The sequence below is a fragment of the Tympanuchus pallidicinctus genome, unplaced genomic scaffold (genome assembly GCF_026119805.1).
Source record: "Tympanuchus pallidicinctus isolate F22 unplaced genomic scaffold, pur_lepc_1.0 scaffold6, whole genome shotgun sequence".
NCBI classification, from domain to species: domain Eukaryota; kingdom Metazoa; phylum Chordata; class Aves; order Galliformes; family Phasianidae; genus Tympanuchus; species Tympanuchus pallidicinctus.
In genome coordinates, this window is record NW_026294780.1 from 40128383 (window position 1) to 40147925 (window position 19543).

A 19543-nucleotide genomic window follows, 5' to 3' on the forward strand; every position below is an offset into this window, starting at 1 on the left:
TTCAAATGCTGGTCTGACCACTTTACTGCAAATCTTAATCAGGGAGATAGGGAAGGGGAGGCTGGCAACTATTACAAACTATGGTTATGGGAAGGGGAAAGCGGGTGATAGGAAAGACAAGAAAGAAGCAAGAATTGTGTAAAGCAGGAACAGTCACCACCAAGATCCAGCAGTGTCCCATTGCACACCATTCTGATGGTCTGAGGCAAAAGCGCAGAGGAGAGCAACACCACCAGGCAGGGATCACGTTGTGAGGCATCTGATGTCAGACACCTCCTCTCTTGGTTGCTGGTCCTTTTTTTATCCTCTTTCTTCTGCCAACATGGCATTCCTGGGTGCTTGGGTCAGTGACTCCTGAGATGGCTAACTTCCACGAGATAAGCCCACACAAAAGACTGCTTCCCAGCCAGTAAGCTGTGGCTTATCTCTTTCTCTCTCCTTGCCCCTGGCCTTCAAATCAGACAGAAGATTTTGCCAACTTTGATCAGGACTTGCCTGGACTTGTACATCTATGTCCTTTAGACAAAGGATTTCTGAGCCCTTGACCAGGATTTGTCTGGACTTGTCCTCACCAAGCTTTGAGACAAAGGTGCAGAAGAATAATGATTTACACCAGTTAAAATGTACTATTGCAAAATGTGCAAAATAACCACAAAATGCTATACAAATATATCCAATAATACCATTGCGCAAGTTCTAACACCTCAGATTATCTTCCTGGTGTGGGACAGGTGCAGGTGACAGCTTATCTCCATTCCTCTGTTATGTCTCCTGAAGACCTTGTCCTTCCATGCAGTTGAATTTCCTCAGAACAGGATTTTAGGTGTTTCTGTCACATAATCTTTTTGTTGCTCTTGGTGCAATCTGAGAAAGTGCTCAGTATTATTACTGCTTTTGATAGAGATAAAGCAATTCGTTCCTAACTTATAGGTGGAATATGTAACATTTTCCTTGCAGAACACAAGTTGTTAAGATGCCAGAAAATCTTCACATGGAAGACTTGCGGAAAACACAGGAACCTGATATGCAAACGGTTGTATACCTTCCTTTTAGTGAACATCTTTGGACAGAAAGCCATAATGAAATAATTAAACTAATAAATATAATGTTTAATAATTTCATGGATCTTTTTAAGAATCTAATCCTCAAAAGCTCACTCATTTTTATTTAGGATGATGAGATATTCAGCAAAGTGCAATATTTAACAAAGTGAAATATCATTCATTTTTTCACTTGGTACTGCTTCTATTTGGTTTACCTGTAAATTGTCTTAACTTTTATTTTTAAATTAGAGGTTTCCAAAGTTAACATTACATACTAAACATATCTGTACAACAAAGTAAAGAAATGCATTAGAGAGCAGCAAGAAGAACAAATAAAAAAAATCCGTATTCAGTAAAATATTACTGGAAATCTAATTTGTCAGCTATGGAAGCAAGAATAAAGAAAATCTCATTTTATACAAATCCAGAGACTGTATTTTCTGGATTCATTTACCATAGGTTATATTCACCCTGGATGCAATAAGATTTCCTGTCATGTTCTAAACTATTTTGAGTGAACAATAAGTGTCTAAAATGAAAGAATTCTCAGTGGACAGGGGTGATGTGCCCATGAAGTTCAAAGTGTGACTGACAACAGATGATTTAAAGAAAGCTCACTTTATTTCAACACTAAGCTTATTGAGGGAGGGTGGCTTTTGTTAAAAAAATATGTGTTAATTAAGTGGACCAGCTAGATGTATAAAAATCATGTATACCAACTGACAGTGTGTTTCTCTAAGTTTATTAACAGAGTATGTATGTCTATGATTTTAGTCAGACCAACACTGGGAGAATTAATATATTACTTAGCCTAGTACAATACGTAAATCTAAACAACTGGTAAAATAATTTTAGAGAGCAACAGGCCTGAGCTGGCTTCAAATCTCCCAGAAACTAGGAATGCCCAGTGTTGTGATGGTATGTTTTAAGGACCTATACTGGGAATCTCATTGTTTTGTTTTGGTTTGGGTTTTTTTTAAACTTTATATTGTAATTTCTATATCTTGCACTTAGTATCTTACATTCATATTGTGGTTTTGGTATATTTTGTTCACTCTGCTGATACAAAAATCACATGTAACATCTAATAGCTTCAAATAAGTACATACAAAAGCTACAGCCTCTACATGTAGAATATCTAAAATAACTTGATGAGGAAATATTGGACTCTGAAAACTATGAATTGTACTTCCCTAAAAAAAAATCTATTCGTCAAAATGGGGACTGAAAATAGTAGGAGGAGGTTGAGATGCCCAGAAAACATGGTATTTTTCTAATATGTAATTCAATGTTAATGTTCAGTCAACAGAATTCAGGTGGGAAAACACACTACTGTTTTGCACATTAAGTACAGTTGCCTTAGGTCAATACCAGCTGTCCTTGGAGAAGACTCTGCAGAAAATAGTGTTACAGAATGTAGAGCTTCAACTTCCAAAACAAGAACAAAAACAAAAACAAAACCACCAGCCCTAGACCTCAGACTCCTTTTCAGAAAAAAAAAAAAAAAAAAGAGAAGAGAAGAGAAGAGAAGAGAAGAGAAGAGAAGAGAAGAGAAGAGAAGAGAAGAGAAGAGAAGAGAAGAGAAGAGAAGAGAAGAGAAGAGAAGAGAAGAGAAGAGAAGAGAAGAGAAGAGAAGAGAAGAGAAGAGAAGAGAAGAGATCTTTTGTTTCCCATTATCTTCATATTTTAATATGAGAAAAGTTGACATTTCCTTAATGATAACATGACTTTCACGTTCCGTTATTGATATTGTGAAAGGTAATAATCAGTCCACAGTACTGGCACCCTATGCTTTTATTTAAAGACCTCCAGGAGAATTAGCCTCAGCACTATTGTATTTTTAATGTGTTGTTTGCCAGTGCAAGGAAAACTTCACTGCATCTCTCAGATCTGATTTTCATTACTAATATTAGTTTATTATCTTTGTTCAATAAACCCCACAATTATCCACATTAATATCTGCGATACAAAAATCATTGAGTTCAGCATGGATATGGTCAAAGGATTAAAAATGGAAAGGTAATACTGTTCATATTGTATGGCTTCTGACCAGGACCTGTTATTCAGAGACATCCAATTCTCTTAAGATCAGCAAATAAGTTTAAATAGATGTGGCTGAAATTGATGGAATCTAATTCAAAGTAGGATTTTTTTTATAAGTTTTAACTGTCATATTAATCAAAACATATGGACAACCTAGGAAATGTGGTCTAGTACCAGATCTGAAAGTTGGTGGTCCTGCCTGTCGCAGGGGGGCTGGAATTTGATGATCCTCAGGGTTCCTTCCAACCAATGCCATTTTATGATTCTATATGACACTGTCACATCAGTATATAACTTGCTACTTAAGCGATATAACCCAGTGTAGTAGAAAGGAAGAAAAAAAAAAAAAAAAAAAAAAAGGACTGATATTGAAACAGTGCACTTATTAAACTGCACAACAGAGAAACAAATTGTACTTGCATTTGCTGACCCACGTGTAAGGATTCCTCTTTTACTTTGAGTGGGAACAACCCTATAGATAATCAGTTTTACGTTTATCACAGTTGCTTTGTGCTTTGGCTGTGGCTATGAATGTAAAAATTTTAATACTCAGTTTTCTTTTCATGAAGGATTTCACTGTGTCTAACTTTGTGATCTACTTATCATTCATCTCTTTTTATTTTTATCAAGTTGCCATCAAGCCACCTTAGCAAGCAACAGCATTGTGTTTTTATTGGTCCATTCGACATATTTGATTGGTCTAAATGCAAAATAGCATACCAAATTCACTGAAAGTCCAGTGAATGTAGATAGGGGTGCTATTGAGGCAAATAGTGTCCCACTGCTTCTTCTGTCCACTCTAGGAATGTTTATGGATTCAAAATGGAGTTCAGATTGTCTGTCCATAAGCAAAGAGTAGTCACAACAGTTTGGATGCAATATAAACAGGAGCAGAAGGGAAAAAAAATAAATAAAACACTTTATTTGCCATTCCAAGAATGCTTGGAATCACAGTAGATCACAAAAAGATTTATTTCAGAAATGCAAAGGAATGCAAAAAAACAAGGAGAGATAAAAATGTTTTATGTTTCAAGAGAAAAAAAAACAAAAACAGGACAAACAAAAATAAACAAACAAAAAAGGGCAGGGTTAGACCCTTCACAGTGTGACTTGAGGTTTAAGTATTCACTAGTATGACCATGGTTTGATGATCTGAACAAGAAGTAAACTACTATCTAGATATTTGTACAACTCATCATCATGATATCAGAAGGATGGAGTGTCTCCCTCCAAATGGTGTTTTAAAAGACATTGCTATTTCTCTCAGCTTGCAGTCTGAGCTTTCTCAGTAAATTATTCAGTCATTAACATCCTCTTCTCAGACACTAAAGAAAGAATTATTCTATAAAAGCATAATTATGTCATTATAAGGTGTTGGGAGAAAAAATAAGTACTCTTCACAGAGCTGTTTCATTGGGACCTTCTTCTAAAAGTAGTTTTCTTGGGTTACTCACAGGCATAAAGGCATAAGAGGAAAATGAATTAATGACTTCCAAGTAAGTGTTGAATTGATTCTTTTTCCTCTGAAAAAATATGTAATATGCATATGTTAGAGGTAGCCAAATAGTGGTGGACTTCATCATCCATGACATCCATTCTTTTTCCTGACTAAGGCAGGGATAGCTTACTGTGGTGGGTATAATTGCAAAGGAAAAAGACTGATCTTTCTCCTTTGATGCTATTAGGGAATCAGTGAGTCAGTCCTTTCTTTTCTCTGCTTATCATTGTTACTCTGATTCTCCTTCATTTTTATGTTCACTGTAACTAATCTTCAATCATATTGACAAATTACTCCAAAACAAGTAGCATGACTACATAAAATAACATTTAGAGAATCCAACACATCCAAGAGTTATTTTTATCACAGAAGTCACTTAGGATGGTGGCCAAATCTATATTCTACCATTTACTTTTGCTATCCAAAACAGGATGGCAACAAGGAAACACCCTAGTACAAAAATCTAATTGTGCCAGGGAATCTACTGGGCAGTTCTGCCTGATCTCTGCAAAAAACTATGCCAAAACCAGTTTTAACAAATTAGCAATGTCACCAGTACCAGAAACATTCTGGACCCTACTTTATCAGTGTAAGTGCAATTTTGCAATTTGCAAGAAACTATTTGGCCATAAAACCAAGGGACAATTAAGGATTATGAAACTCATTTTGAGAAAAATATGTATTGTTATAAGTCATAAACAAAAAGAGCAATAAAGTTTAAGTGGCATGTGAAATGCCATCACTTCTTTCCACAGTGTGGTGTGCATACCACATTGGTCATTCCTAACGGAGACTGACTTATGAGGTCACTTTCATACAACGAAGTTTGAACTTGTTTTCTCTCACTTTATCTTATTGGCTTATTTTTTTAAGTAGACATTTGTTTTTTAGCTTTTGTGAATTATGCTCTTTGATAAAAATCCAACCATCATATGATAAAAAAAAAAAAAGAAAAAAAGATTAGTTTTATTTCATGAGGCAACATGCAATTGAGGCACTGAAGTTTCTACAATTGAAAAATAGAAATCAAAGACAATTCTGAAAAGATATCTCAAGATTTTAAGTGACTCTGCAGTCCTAATTATCTCTCAAGCATTACAATGACAAGCAAAAAATATAGGCTTTATATAGCATCTGCAAGGTCACTAGGATATTCATTTGAGAATTTTTTTTTTTTAATTCTATTTCTTAGCAAATAAAAACTTCAACAAAAATTAAGTATATATATACATGTATATATGTACATGCATAACAGTCAGTTAAAATTTGATTTAAGAGCAGACATTTCTAAAAACAAAGATACAATTCCAATTTCTCTATCTATATATGCTCCTGGACATTGAGAAGTGAATAATTAATAAGTAAATAATGATTTTAATTTAAATAATTTAAATAATTTTTATATTTTAATTAATTAAAACTTTTAAAAGGACAATTAATACAGTATAGAAATATTAGTACAATGAAGTACAGAAATATTATAATATGATAATAGATACGAGAATATGATCATTCCAAACAAGACAAAGTAGAAGAGTAAATCATGTAATTTGCCAGGGAAGGTTATGGAGCAGATTGTCTTGAGGGAGATCATGCGGCATGTGCAGGGTGACCGGGGGATCAGGCCTAGCCAGCATGGGTTCATGAAGGGCAGGTCCTGTTTGACCAACCTGATCTCCTTCTATGATCTAGTGACCCATCTGGTGGATGAGGGAAAGGCTGTTGATGTGGTCTACCTAGACTTCAGCAAAGCCTTTGACACTGTCTCCCACAGCATTCTCCTGCAGAAGCTGGCAGCCAGAGGCTTGGATGGATACACTCTTGGCTGGGTAAGGAGCTGGTTGGAGGGCCGGGCACAGAGAGTGGTGGTAAATGGAGTCAAATCCAGCTGGCAACCGGTTGTGAGTGGTGTTCCCCAGGGGTCGGTGCTGGGGCCTGTCCTCTTCAATATCTTTATTGATGACCTCGATGAGGGCATCGAGTGCACCCTCAGTAAATTCGCAGATGACACCAAATTGGCTGGAAGTGTGGATCTGCCTGGGGGTAGCGAGGCCCTACAGAGGGATCTGGACAGGCTGGAGAGTTGGGCTGAAGCCAATAGGATGAGTTTCAACAAGGCCAAATGCCGGGTCCTGCACTTCGGCCACAACAACCCCAGGCGACGCTACAGGCTTGGGGCGGTGTGGCTGGAGGACTGCGTAGAGGAAATGGACCTGGGGGTATTGATTGATGCTCGGCTGAACATGAGCCGACAGTGTGCCCAGGTGGCTAAGAAGGCCAATGGCATCCTGGCTTGCATCAGAAACAGTGTTGCAAGCAGGAGCAGAGAGGTGATTGTTCCCCTGTATTCAGCACTGGTGGGGCCGCACCTCAAGTACTGTGTCCAGTTTTGGGCCCCTCACTGCAAGAAAGATATTGAGGCCCTGGAACGTGTTCAAAGGAGGGCAACAAAGCTGGTGAGGGGTCTGGAACACAGGCCGTATGAGGAGAGGCTGAAGGAGCTGGGAATGTTCAGCCTGGAGAAGAGGAGGCTCAGGGGAGACCTCATTGCTCTCTATAACTTCCTGAAGGGAAGTTGTAGTGAGCTGGGGGTCAGCCTCTTCTCTCGTGTCATTAGTGATAGGACCAGGGGGAATGGCTTCAAGCTACGGCAGGGGAGATTCAGGCTGGACATCAGGAAGTATTACTTTTCGGAAAGGGTAGTCAGGCACTGGAATGGACTGCCCAGGGAGGTGGTGGAGTCACCGACCCTGGGGGTGTTCAAGGAAAGACTGGATGTTGTATTGAGGGACATGGTTTAGTAGGAGCTATTGGGAATAGGTGAACGGTTGGACTGGATGATCTTTTAGGTCTTTTCCAACCTTGGTGATTCTATGATTCTATGATTCTACTCACTGAAATATTAACATGTAAAACTCAGTATCTCTGGAAAAACAAAAACAACAACAACAACAAAAAAAAAAACCAACATGATAGATGATGTTCACTTTCAGCACATGTTCGTACTATAAGATTTCAGATTTTCTTCACATATGCCACTCCAATTACTGGATAGAATAACTTGTAATAGTCTACTGTGGGATCTACATGGTTAGAAAATCAGTTTTTTTCTAATGTATTCCTTTCCATCTCTGAAAAGATTTATTTTCCAGTCAATGCATTTATTTTAATCATTGCCTTTCAAAGCTGGTATTATTTTCATATTTTGCATCCAAACTTCTAAACAATATTTCCAACATAACAAAGAGCAAAAGAGACAACTAAATTTAACTTTATAGTGTAAATCAGAGAAGAAAAAGAAAAAGCAGAAGTGCCCAAGTCCTCAAAATTGCCCCAACAGTCTACTTAAAAAAAAAAAAAAAAAAAAAAAAAAAAAGATAATGCAAAGTCCGGACAAATAATTTGCTTTCTTGTTGTTGTTTTCTATTTGTTGCTTTTGTTCTGTTTTGGTTTGTGGTGTTCTGTTTATTTGTTTGTTTGTTTGTTTGGGGGGAGGTGAGGGAACAAGCTTCTTATAAAATTCAATTTGTACACATTTACATAGTAAAGAAGCCTAGGATAAAGTATGTCATTTAACTGGTATTGCTCCTTGAGAAGAGAAGTCTAATGATAATGTATAATCATGATGCAACATAAGCAAGAATGCAATTGAGTTTTGCTTATCCATTATGTAAGCCAGTGCATGAACAGTACAACAGTATGTTTGCTGGCAGGTAAATTTCTCATTCAGTGAGGAGATAGCTCTTCCATAAAATCAAACATGGAGCTTAATTGACAGTGAATGTTTAATTCATTTTCATAAAAATCAATAGTAATTCTCAAGGGGATAATGGTGAATTAATTCATTTATCTAGATTTTTAAATCCAATGCATAGCAAACACAAGACATTTAACAAAGGTTCAAGAGTGCTTGATGAGAGGATATCAAGATAACAACATCATTTTGATTTGTTTTATTTCTTAATATCATGAGGATTTTTTTGTGTTAAATTATCACTATATCATTCCAGAGTGCAACTGGTAGTTCACATCCTAATCCTATTACTAAATACTTATCACTTATGTAATTCGAAGTACATGAATCAGTGTCAAAACAGGAATAAATATCCTACCTTTTTGCTAAATAGAAGTGAAATTAGAATCACAGAACCATGGCAAGTTTAGTGCCTTGACCACTTCACTGAAGAACCTGTTACAGGGCCCAATCACCATCTCAGTGAAGAATCTTTTTCTGTCAGTGACACTAGAGAGATTAATATCTTCCCCTCTGCTTCCCTTGTGAGAAAGCTGCAGGCTGCCATGAGGCCTCTCTTCAGTCTCCTCTTCTTTAGGCTAAACAAACCTAGGGTCTGCAGCTGTTCCTCATATATCTTGCTCTGTAGACCCTTTACCATCTTTGGTGCTCTTTTTCAACATTATATGAAAACTGTAACAAATGCTGAATCTCAAATGTTAGCAATACTCTAAACAAGATAGAGATCTAAAATACGGTAACCACTTTTACAAGCATGCTGTTAGACTTCTTCTGCCATGAGACCTTCATAGTCTGGAAAAAAGTGAAAAGAATGAGGGATAGGAAAAATAAGTAGGAGCCTAAAAATCAAAGGGCTTTCATACCGATCCAATGTTATTGATTTATTTTTCTATTTCTTCCTTTGTTTATTCCACCACATTTATAATTTTGTTGTTGTTGTTATTGTTTCTTTATCTGTGTGGTTGTTTAGTTTTGGTTTGGTTTGGTTTTGATGTTTGTTTGTTTTTTGTTTTTTGTTTTTTTTTCCTACAGCCATTGTAGATTTGCTATCTGCTACAAATCACAGAACATAAATTCAAAAATGAAACAAACAAGCAAGTAAGCCAAGATTCCAAATATATATCTCTTGGCACGGATTAAAATAGTTTTTAAATTATGCATTAAATTTAAATACATGATTACCTGCACTTTGTAAAATATTTGCATATGTATGTAGCTTCATCCAAGTAAATACAAATGCTCCAAGTCATAGCTGGAACTTTTTGTTGCTACAGTTGCTACTGGAATATTATGATTATGACCAAGAGAATATATAATCTTGCTAAGAGTGAACAGTTGAAGGCATAGTAGTGAAACTATTAAGAACAAGAAAAGTTCTTTTCCTCTGTCTGTCCAATACAGTGAACTTGGGATAGTTTTGGATTATTTACATTCAACATTTTGAAATGGATATGATGTTGTTTAGTCAGGTTTATGATAATTGATCCAAACATAATGGCCAGTCAATAAGATAACCAGGAATAGATTGCAAGAGCTTGTCTGAAGGTCTTCTCAAGGTCTGACTTTTGCCATGCAGCTTCTATAATAACATTAGGTAAACAAGGGTGTAAATAAATAGAATACTATCTATGTTTTTTATCTAATTAAAAAATAGATATTTATAGACATTTCTGTGTAGCAAATACAGCTTATTCATCTATGCTCATATATCAAACACCTTGTATTTAAGAAGAACAAAGAGTGTATCTGAAGGTTGTTACAGACAAGTTGGGCATCTAAGGTGTCATTTCTTTTAACTGATTGCACAGGTAACTTTTAGATGTTTTCCTCATATGCCAGTATTTTTGTTCACAATATTTGTCTTTAGCTTATATGTTTTTTACCACAGCAATAAAATGCCAAACATGCTTTTGTTAGATATTTTTGAATGTTATTTATTTGCTTTATTTATTTTCTTGTCTCAGTGAAAAAAAAACATCACTTTACAGCTGTTCTAGGTCTGTAGAGAGTGTGGTGGTCATGGGAAGACTGAGGGTTAGAAAGTTTGAAAACAGTTAATTAGCTCCTCTGCTAAATAATAATAAACAATCAGGATAACACAGTTCCAAATACAGCAGTGGATTATACAAAACGCTTTTCTTAATTTCTTCTTACTTTTAAGCAAACGAGAAATTAACTCATCTTCATTTTGGCTACTCCTAAAAAAAATGTATTTATTCAATTTGTTGAATCTTTGTAATGATATTAAATTTTAGTTATTATACTGAATCAGAGAATCAGAGAATCATAGAATCATAGAATGGCCTGGGTTGAAAAGGTTTAATCCAGTTTCAATCCCCCTGCTATACACAGAATTGCCAACCACTAGATCAGGCTGTCCAGAATCACATCCAGCCTGGCCTTGAATGCTTCCAGGGATGAAGCATCCACACCCTCCATGGGCAACCTGGTCCAACCTGCTTCACATACCTCTGAGTGAAAAAATTCCTCCTAATATCTAACCTAAGTCTCTCCTGTGTTAGAATCATAGAATCATAGAATCAAAAGGTTGGAAAGGACCTAGAAGATCATCTAGTCCAACTGTCCTCCCATCACCATTACTACCACAAGCTACTAAAACATATCTCATAGCTGCTCATCCAGATGCCTCTTGACTACTGCCAGAGACAGCAACTCCAGCATCTCCCTGGCAGGCTATTCTAATGCCTGACCTCTAAAAGAAAAAGTTCTGTCTTTATGCCTAACTTAAATCTCTTCTGGTGCAACTTTTGGCTGTTTCCTCAGGTCCTGTTTGTTGCCTAGGAGAAGAGGCCCAACCCCTCCTCACCACAACCTCCCTTCAGGAAGTTGTAGAGTGCAATGAGGTCACCCCTGAACCTGCACTTTTCCAGACTAAACAATCCCAGCTCCCTCAGCCTCTCCTCATAAGACTTGTGCTCCAGACCCCTCACCAGTTTTGTTGCCCTTCTCTGGACACGCTCCAGGGCCTCAATGTCTTTCTTGTAGTGAGGGGCCCAAAACTGAACACAGTACCCAAGGTATAGCATCACCAGTGCTGAGTACAGGGAGACGATCACCTCCCTGCTCTTGCTGGCCACACTATTTCTAATGCAGGCCAGGATGCCATTGGCCCTCTTGACCACCTGAGCACACTGTCAGCTCATGTTCAGCCGAGCATCAACCAACACCCCCAGGTCCCTTTCTTCTTCACAGTCATCCAGCCACTCATCCACAAGCCTATAGCGCTGCACAGGGTTATTGTGGCCAAAGTGCAGGACCCAGAACTTGGCCTAATTGAACTACATCCCATTCACCTCAGCCCAGTGATCCAGCTTATCTAGATCCCTCTGAAGGGCCTCCCTACCCTCAGTCAGATCAACTCTACCACCTCCCAACTTGGTGTCATCTGCAGACTTACTGAGGATACACTCAATTCCTTCATCTAGGTCATCAATAAAGATATTAGACAAGATGAGCCCCAGTACCTGGGGGACACCACTTGTAACAGGTCACCAGCTGGACTCAACTCCATTAACTACTATCTGTTGGACACAGGCCTCTAGCCAGTTCCTTACCCAAAGAAGAGTATACCTGTCCAGGCCACATGCAGTTTCCCCAAGAGCATACTGTGAGAGACCATATCAAAGGCTTTTCTGAAGTCTAGGTAGACTACATCAACAGCCTTTCCCTCATTTACCAGTCTGGTCAACCAGTCGTAGAAGGAGATGAGGTTGGTCAAGCACAACCTGCCTTTCATGAAGCCATGTTTGCTGGGCCTGATCCCCTGGATGCCACACATGTGCCATGTGATCTCACCCAAGATGATTTGTTCCCTATCTTTCCCTGGTATTGAGGTCAGGCTGCCAGGCCTGTAGTTCCCTGGATCCTCCTTATGGCCCTTCTTGTAGTTGGGAGTCACATCAAGAAGCTTCCAATTCTCTGGGACCTTTCCAGATAACCAGAGCACTGATAGATGGCAGAAAGTGGCTTAGTAATTACCTCCACTAGTTCCCTCCCTAGGATGAAGCCTGCCTGGTCCCATGGACTTGCGACAGTCCAGATGGAGGTGGAGCTCTCTAACTGTCTTCACCTGAATCACCGAGGATGTATTCAGCGTAGCATCCTAGACTTAGTTTAAAAACCATTCCCATACTGAAACATCTTCTCCCAGAGATTTCCACTGGAAGTTCATCATTAACCACCACATGATAAATCATTTAAGTATGTATACACAACTATGTTATAAGCAGGTACAGCGAAGCACTGTACTTCTTACATCACTTAAAAAAGCATGTGCTTTCATATTACAGAAATCAAGAGTGCTTACATGCACTGTAAAGATTCAGAGTTGACATCCTCACTGCATCAGTCAGTTTCCTTCAGATACTACAGCTACATGAATACAAGCTGGATCTGGAACTAGAAGTAGTACTTTGCCAGCACTGTGCTGTGCCAGAGCTAATTAATCCGTTTAGGAGAATATTCTGATGCCAAGACCCAAGCGTACTGCCAAGACCCAAGTGTATATCTCTGTATAATTTTGCACACTTTATATACATTCTAGGCTATTAGGACATTCTTTACATGGTGTTGTAGAAATAATTAAATATACTGGTTTATAATGCAAAACCCAATGAACTTTGATATATTAATACAGCATTTAGTATTTAATCCTATACTATTGTGACAACAAATTACATCTTCAAAAACTAATTATATGACAACAGAATTTCACAGCCTCTGATATTAAGACGGCTCTAAAACTACTTGAGAGAAAAGTACATTCAGCATAAATCTCCCACTTTTCAGTTTGAAACCATTTCCCCTTGTCCTATCACAACAGATCCTGCTGAAGAGTCAGTTCCCTTCTTTCTTAAAGCTTGCTTTAGATACTGTAAGGCTACTATCAGGTTTCCCTGAATCCTTATCTACTCCAGACTGAACAGTCCCAGTTCTCTTAGTCTATGTGGTAGGGTATGTTTTCCATTCTTTGGAACATTTTGTGTCCCTCCTCTGGATGTGCTCCAACAGGTCAACGTCTTTCCTGTTCCAAGGACTCCACATCCGGATGCAATACTCCAGGATAGGTCTCATCAATACAGAGTAGAAGGGAAGAATCATTTCCCTTGACATGCAACTGACAGTCTGGCTATGATGATGCAGGAGACAAAGTAAGTGCTCTTTGGATTACTGGTTGAATATTTAGAGGATGATGTCTAATAAAATGTAATTCTGAATTGAAAAGTTATTGTTCAAGGAAACTGAGAAAACAAGGCAGCTATTCTTGTATATGGCTATTAGTGTCTGAGCTGACTGCTTTCAAGAGATCTCAATTTTGCTTATGTAAGATACAGTTGCACATTCAAACACCATTTACAAAGTTAATAATTTTACATGAATGTCTTAAGCATAAAATTAGCCTTCTTTTATTAATAAGGAATACTCATTTCTCTCTACAGTAGAGCATTCAAAACAAATAATCACTGACCAGACATTTAGAATATACCTTGTATTTTGAATGTCCATTTTGCTATAGGATGGTGAGTTTATATGCTACTGATCCTTAAAGTTATCAGTCCGAAGAAGGGCAACAGGACTGGTAAAGGGCTTGGAGATTATGGCCTACGAGGAGTGACTGAAGGAACTGGGGCTATTTAGTCTGGGGAAAAGGAGGCTGAGGGGAGACCTTATCGCTCTTCCAATATCTGAAAAATGATTACAGCGAGAGCAGGATTGGTCTCTTCTTACTGGTGACAGGTGACAGGGGAAATGGCCTCGAGTTGCATCAGGGGAGGTGTAGGTTGGATATCAGGAAAAAGTTCTTTACTGAAAGGATTATTAAGCATTGGAATAGGCTCCCCAGGGAGGTGGTTGAGTCACCATCCCTGAATGTGTTTAAAAACCACCTGGATGTGGTGCTCAAAGACATGATTTAGCAGAGGGTTGTTAGAGTTAGGGTAGTATGGTTAGGTTGTGGTTGAATTTGATAATCTTTAAGATCTTTTCCAACCTGAGCAATTCTGTGATTCTATGATTCTATTATTCTATGATTCTCTATTTATGTATTATACATACTCTGTGTGCACCTGAAATAAATACGTAGGGCAGGAAAGCAAACGCCACTAATACACAATGTTTTCAAATACAGTGTAAGTTCTATGCTTATCTCATGTTTAAAGTATGTGCATCTTTTACTGATATTAAACATACGTAAGAAACTTTTATTCCTAATGAAAAGAAATAAGTTTGTTGATACTGCTTTACTTTTGACTTCTTATCATCTCTAAAAACAAAAGAAATCTCTATCTATATCCTCACAGTAAAGAATACACCTCACTCTTGCAGTCAGATAATGGATAAAAATGTTGAGTAGAGATGACCCTAGAATTGAGCCTGGAGGATCTTCGTCAGTGGCTGGCCACCATCCAGACATAGCCGCATTCACTACAACACTTAGAGCTCTATGATCAAATGTGTTTATCAATAGTAGCATGAACCTTTTTATCTCACAGTTGGACAATTTGTCTAGAAGGATGTTGTAAGGTATACTATCAAAGGCTTTAATAAAATTCAGAAAGATGACATCCACCATCTTCTCTTTATCCATTAAGGATAACTTATAGAAAGAGACCAAATTAGTAAAGGAAAACTTTCCTATGGTGAACCCATGTTCATTATGTCTATTAATATATTCTTCAAATATTTTTCAATAATCCCTAGGACAATTTTCTCAATAACTTTCCCAGGTTCTGTGATTACAGTAACAAGTCTGTGATTTTCTCTGTCTTCTCTCATGTCTTTTTTGTAGTTGAGTATAATGTTGACTTCTCAAGACTCCAATGAAATTTGATAAGTATTTAAGAGACATCCAATTATAAGACTCTCTAATTCCTTCAGCTCTTTGGGGTTGTGAATGTTGAGCTGATGTAATTTTTCTCTCATAATTTTGGTGAGCACAAATGGAACGTCACTGCTCCCCCAGCCATGGTCCTTTAACTGTGAAGACCAAGAAGCCCAAGGTCTGTCTTTACTGTTAAATATTGAGACAAACAAACAAACAACACCCTTCCCCCTCCCCCCCCCCCAAAAAAAAAAGAAATCCTTGATCTTTTTCTTCTCATTGCTTCTTTGCTTTGATATACTGAAAAAGCCTGTTTTTTGTTTTCTGACCCTAAGGTGGCCAGTATCAACTCAAGTTGTCCTTTGCGATTTTTTTTCTTCCTGTAGATGAAAACTGTAAGTCTATTATCTCTCTGTGAAGCAAGACCTTGCTTTCAGAGGTGATATATTTTCTTTTTCTGTCTTAGGTTCAGGTAGAGTTCCCTGGTGGTCTTCTGCTTTGCTTTCTTGACTTGTTGAACAGTAGGAATGCTCACTCTTGGAATTTTAAAAGGAGCTCCTTACAAAACGGACAGCTGTCTTGGACCTCTAAACCTTCTAGAACCAAACACAGCTAACTTGCTCCCTGAGAAGCTTTAAAACTACTCTCTTAAAAGTTTATGAGGACAACTCTGCTAACCTTTTTTTTCTTCATAACAACAAAACTTTGGAACTCTCATTTCATTGTCACTCTGGCCAAGACAGCAACCAACCATCACACCAGGCCTTCCTTGTTTTTAAACAACAGATCCAGGAGGGCTTCTTTCCTAGTTGGCTCACTCATTATCTGTAAAAGGAAGTTATCTTCAGCCTACTTTAGAAATTTCCTAGTCTGGCTTGTCATAGCAATGTGATAGTCCCAGATTATGTCTGGAAACCGAAATCTCCCATAAGGATGAGAACAACTGATGCTGAGATTTTCTCCCTTGCCTGTAGTTCATCTGTGACACATTTGAGATAGAGAACTGACAGTAAACACTTACGATGATATCTGCTTTGCTATCCATGTCTCTAATCCTCAAGAGATTATCTATCACATTATCACCAACAGGAAGGTTGTATATAGTCTAATCTCTATTCCATACAGCATGAAATCTCCACCTTGCCTGCCCTGCCTCTCTTCTGAACAATATCCCTCCATTCCAGTAATCCAGCCATGGGACTCATTCCACCAAGACTCACTAATACCAACAATATCATAACTCTGTGAAAAGACCAAAACTTCTAGCTTGTCCCATCTGTTCCTCAAACTCTTTGTTGGTGTACAAGTAATCAGATGTGTTCCTGAATATAAATCAATCCTTAGAGTGTCTTAGATGTTCACATTAGTTTTTGTGCCCACAAACAGTGCTGCAACATCTCTTTGCATTGGTGTTCCTTTAGGAGCACCCCAGTGTTCCCAACATTACCTCGTATCCCCTAGTTTAAAGATCCTAGTTTAAAGACTCAATCAATCTGTTTAGGTAATGGGCCGAGAAACATTCCCCCATCAATACAGCTGGGTCCCATAGATCTTTTTCCTAAACCCAACATATCTTTCATCTCTAAGGCTTCCATGATTATAAAATCCAAAATCTGGCCAATGCGCCAATCTTGGAGCCAGGTGTTGATGATCTGGGCTTACCTGCTTATTTCCCCTCTCTCTCCATTGCTAGAAAGACTGAGAAAAATGCTGTCTGTCCCTCAGCTGTCTTTCCCAGAGCCTTGAAATCTTTTTTGAAAGACTTTAGGCTTCTAGTAGTGATGTTGTTTGTATCCACCTATATGAGGAGAAATTGTGTCTTGCTGCAGTTGCTGGAGGAGGTGATTCATGATATACCTGGAGTGAGGGTAAATGTCAGATGAGGTCAAATGTTGTGTGACTTGTTTTATTACAAATTCTAAACAACTGGGAAATTCAGGGAAGATAGGAAATCTAGCTAGAGTAAAGAGAGAAATTCTAACCATCTGGTTATAAAGTGGGGATTGTCACCACCATAGATCCCATCAGTACACAGGAGGCTGCAGGTTGGTGACCAACGGCTTGTTGATCCACAAGGCTGCAGATTGGCGGTAGAGGAGTTCTAACTCTGAACTGTTGGGGTTTTGTTCTCTTTGTTCTGCTTTCCTACACCTCTGATTGCTCACTGCAATGGCATGTCTGTGATACCTTCTTTTTCTTATTGGGTCACGTGACAAACATGAGCCTGCCACCTGGCACACTGCTGGGCATGAATACTAACTGTATCTTTTCCAAAATGCCCCCTATAAATTCATTTTAACCTTCTATAAGAAATTGGTAGACAGTAGCAAGAATCTTTTTTTTTTTTTTTTTTTCCAGTTGCTCAATCACAAAAGTAGTAGCCATTGACCATAAGAGTTGATCATATGAGTGCCAGTAAAAAAAACTTTGAGACAAGAATGTTCCGTGCAAGTCTCTTGCAAGTGAGAAATAGACTGATGATTTGCCTCTTCTCCCAGGCAATAAGCAGGACATGGGGTAATGGCCGCAAGTTGTATCAGAGGAGGTTTAGGTTGGACATAAGGAAGAACTTTTTCTCTCAGAGAATGGTCAGGCACTGGAATGGCTGCCCAGAGAGGTGGTGGAGTTGCCAAACCTGGCAGTGTTCAAGAGGTGTCTGGATGACGTGCTGCATGATATGGTTTAGTGCTTGTGGTGGCAATGGTGATGAGGAGACGGTTGGACTGGATGATCTTATAGGTCGTTTCCAATCTTGTGATTCTTTTCTATGATTGTATCTTGCTCAAAAGCTTCCTAATAACATTCCTGATCTTAGACCTGAGGAGTCATTTAAACTTCAGTGTGAAGAGGGGCTAGGCTCCTATTTGTAGTATTTGTCCATTCCCTTCGCAAGGTAGTCACTTTTAAGTTCAAGTCACTGTTTCTTGATGGTGCTAGTCTTGATTCTGCACTTGATATACCACCTCAGTTAATCTGATACTGGAAGGAGAACACACACATAGATGCCTCTTACCTCTTTCCACAGGTTTTTTTTGTTTTGGTTTGTTTTGGTTTGCTTTTTTTTGCCACATCTGAAGATTCTTAACTTTAGACCATACATTTAGATCAAATGTCCTAGTAGAACATTTTTATTCAGTGTTTTAAATTTTTCTATCATTTATTTTCTCCTGTTCAGAAAAATATATATTTTTTTAAATCCTCAAATTTTCTACACAGTATTTTACCTTTCTCAGTTATATTGTGCTTGTATATTTAAAAGACACAGATCCAATTTTTTTTTCCTCTTGCTACGCTTTGACTTAACTCTGATGATGATTTCTTCAAGATAAGGAACACAAACACAAGACCTGGTATGTTATCTAGTGTGACACATTTAAAACTATATATATATATATATATATTTCTTTATTTAGTAGTATAAGAAATGTATGGACCAGAGAGACAGGAATTAAATTTGGAAAATATTTTTCTGCAATGTCCACTCTTCATTGCCAAATGTATGTGCTATCACAGTTTATTTCTCTGTAGTAGTTAAATCACCATTAATCAAGAAACTTTGTAGGATCTCATACTGGCATCTCTGCAATCAACGTCTATTCTTCTTAATTTCCTTGAGCAAGGAACTTCAGCAATTTAAAACTGTATGTGAGCAGCACCATCACAATTAATAGTTCTTCAGGACATATTGGCATCCTGAAGAAACACCTTAGACCCTAATTCTATTGTCTCCAACTATTCAGTGACATAGTAGTAATTATATAGGTCAGTGAATGTCTTATATCAATAGACTAGAGAAAATGAGACAGGCTAGTGTGAAAGGAAATAAAAAAGAATACATAAATCAAATACACTTCATCAGTGAACAGATAAAATAGAAACTTTTTTTACAGCTTAAAGCGCATTCAGTATGCAGCTTTAATGGCTTATTTATTGACAATAATCAGTTAAGAGATTAAAATCACTGAATCTTAAGAGTTGGAATCTTGGGATTACTGAGTTCAAACCTTTTCTGAAGCAGGTTTCCTACAGCAGGTTGCATAGGTAGACATTCAAATGTGTCTTTATTATCTCCATAGAAGGAGACTCCACAACCTCTCTGACTACCTATTTTGTTTCTCTGTCACTCTCACAGTAAAGAATTTCTTCCTCATGATTGTATGAAATATCCTGTGTTTCAGTTTGTGCCTGTTACCTTTCATTCTGTCCGCACAAACCACCTCCCCCCCCCCCACCTCTCTGAAAAGAACCTGGTCCCATCCACATGACTCCCACACTTTAGATAGTTATAAACATTGACAAAATTGCCTCTGAGTCTTCTCTTCCCAAGGCTGAGCAGTGCCATGTTTCCCAGCCTTTCCTCATAT

General features: G+C 38.0%; 1 protein-coding gene across 1 annotated transcript; it reads left to right on the forward strand.

Annotated features, from left to right (window-relative positions):
• Window positions 1-6500: 6500 nt before the first annotated feature.
• On the forward strand, window positions 6501-7464 carry LOC128092113 (uncharacterized). Its single transcript, XM_052705648.1, has one exon. The coding sequence runs from the start codon at window positions 6687-6689 to the stop codon at window positions 7383-7385; it is 699 nt and encodes a 232-aa protein (XP_052561608.1). The 5' UTR covers window positions 6501-6686; the 3' UTR covers window positions 7386-7464.
• The last annotated feature ends 12079 nt before the right edge of the window (window positions 7465-19543 follow it).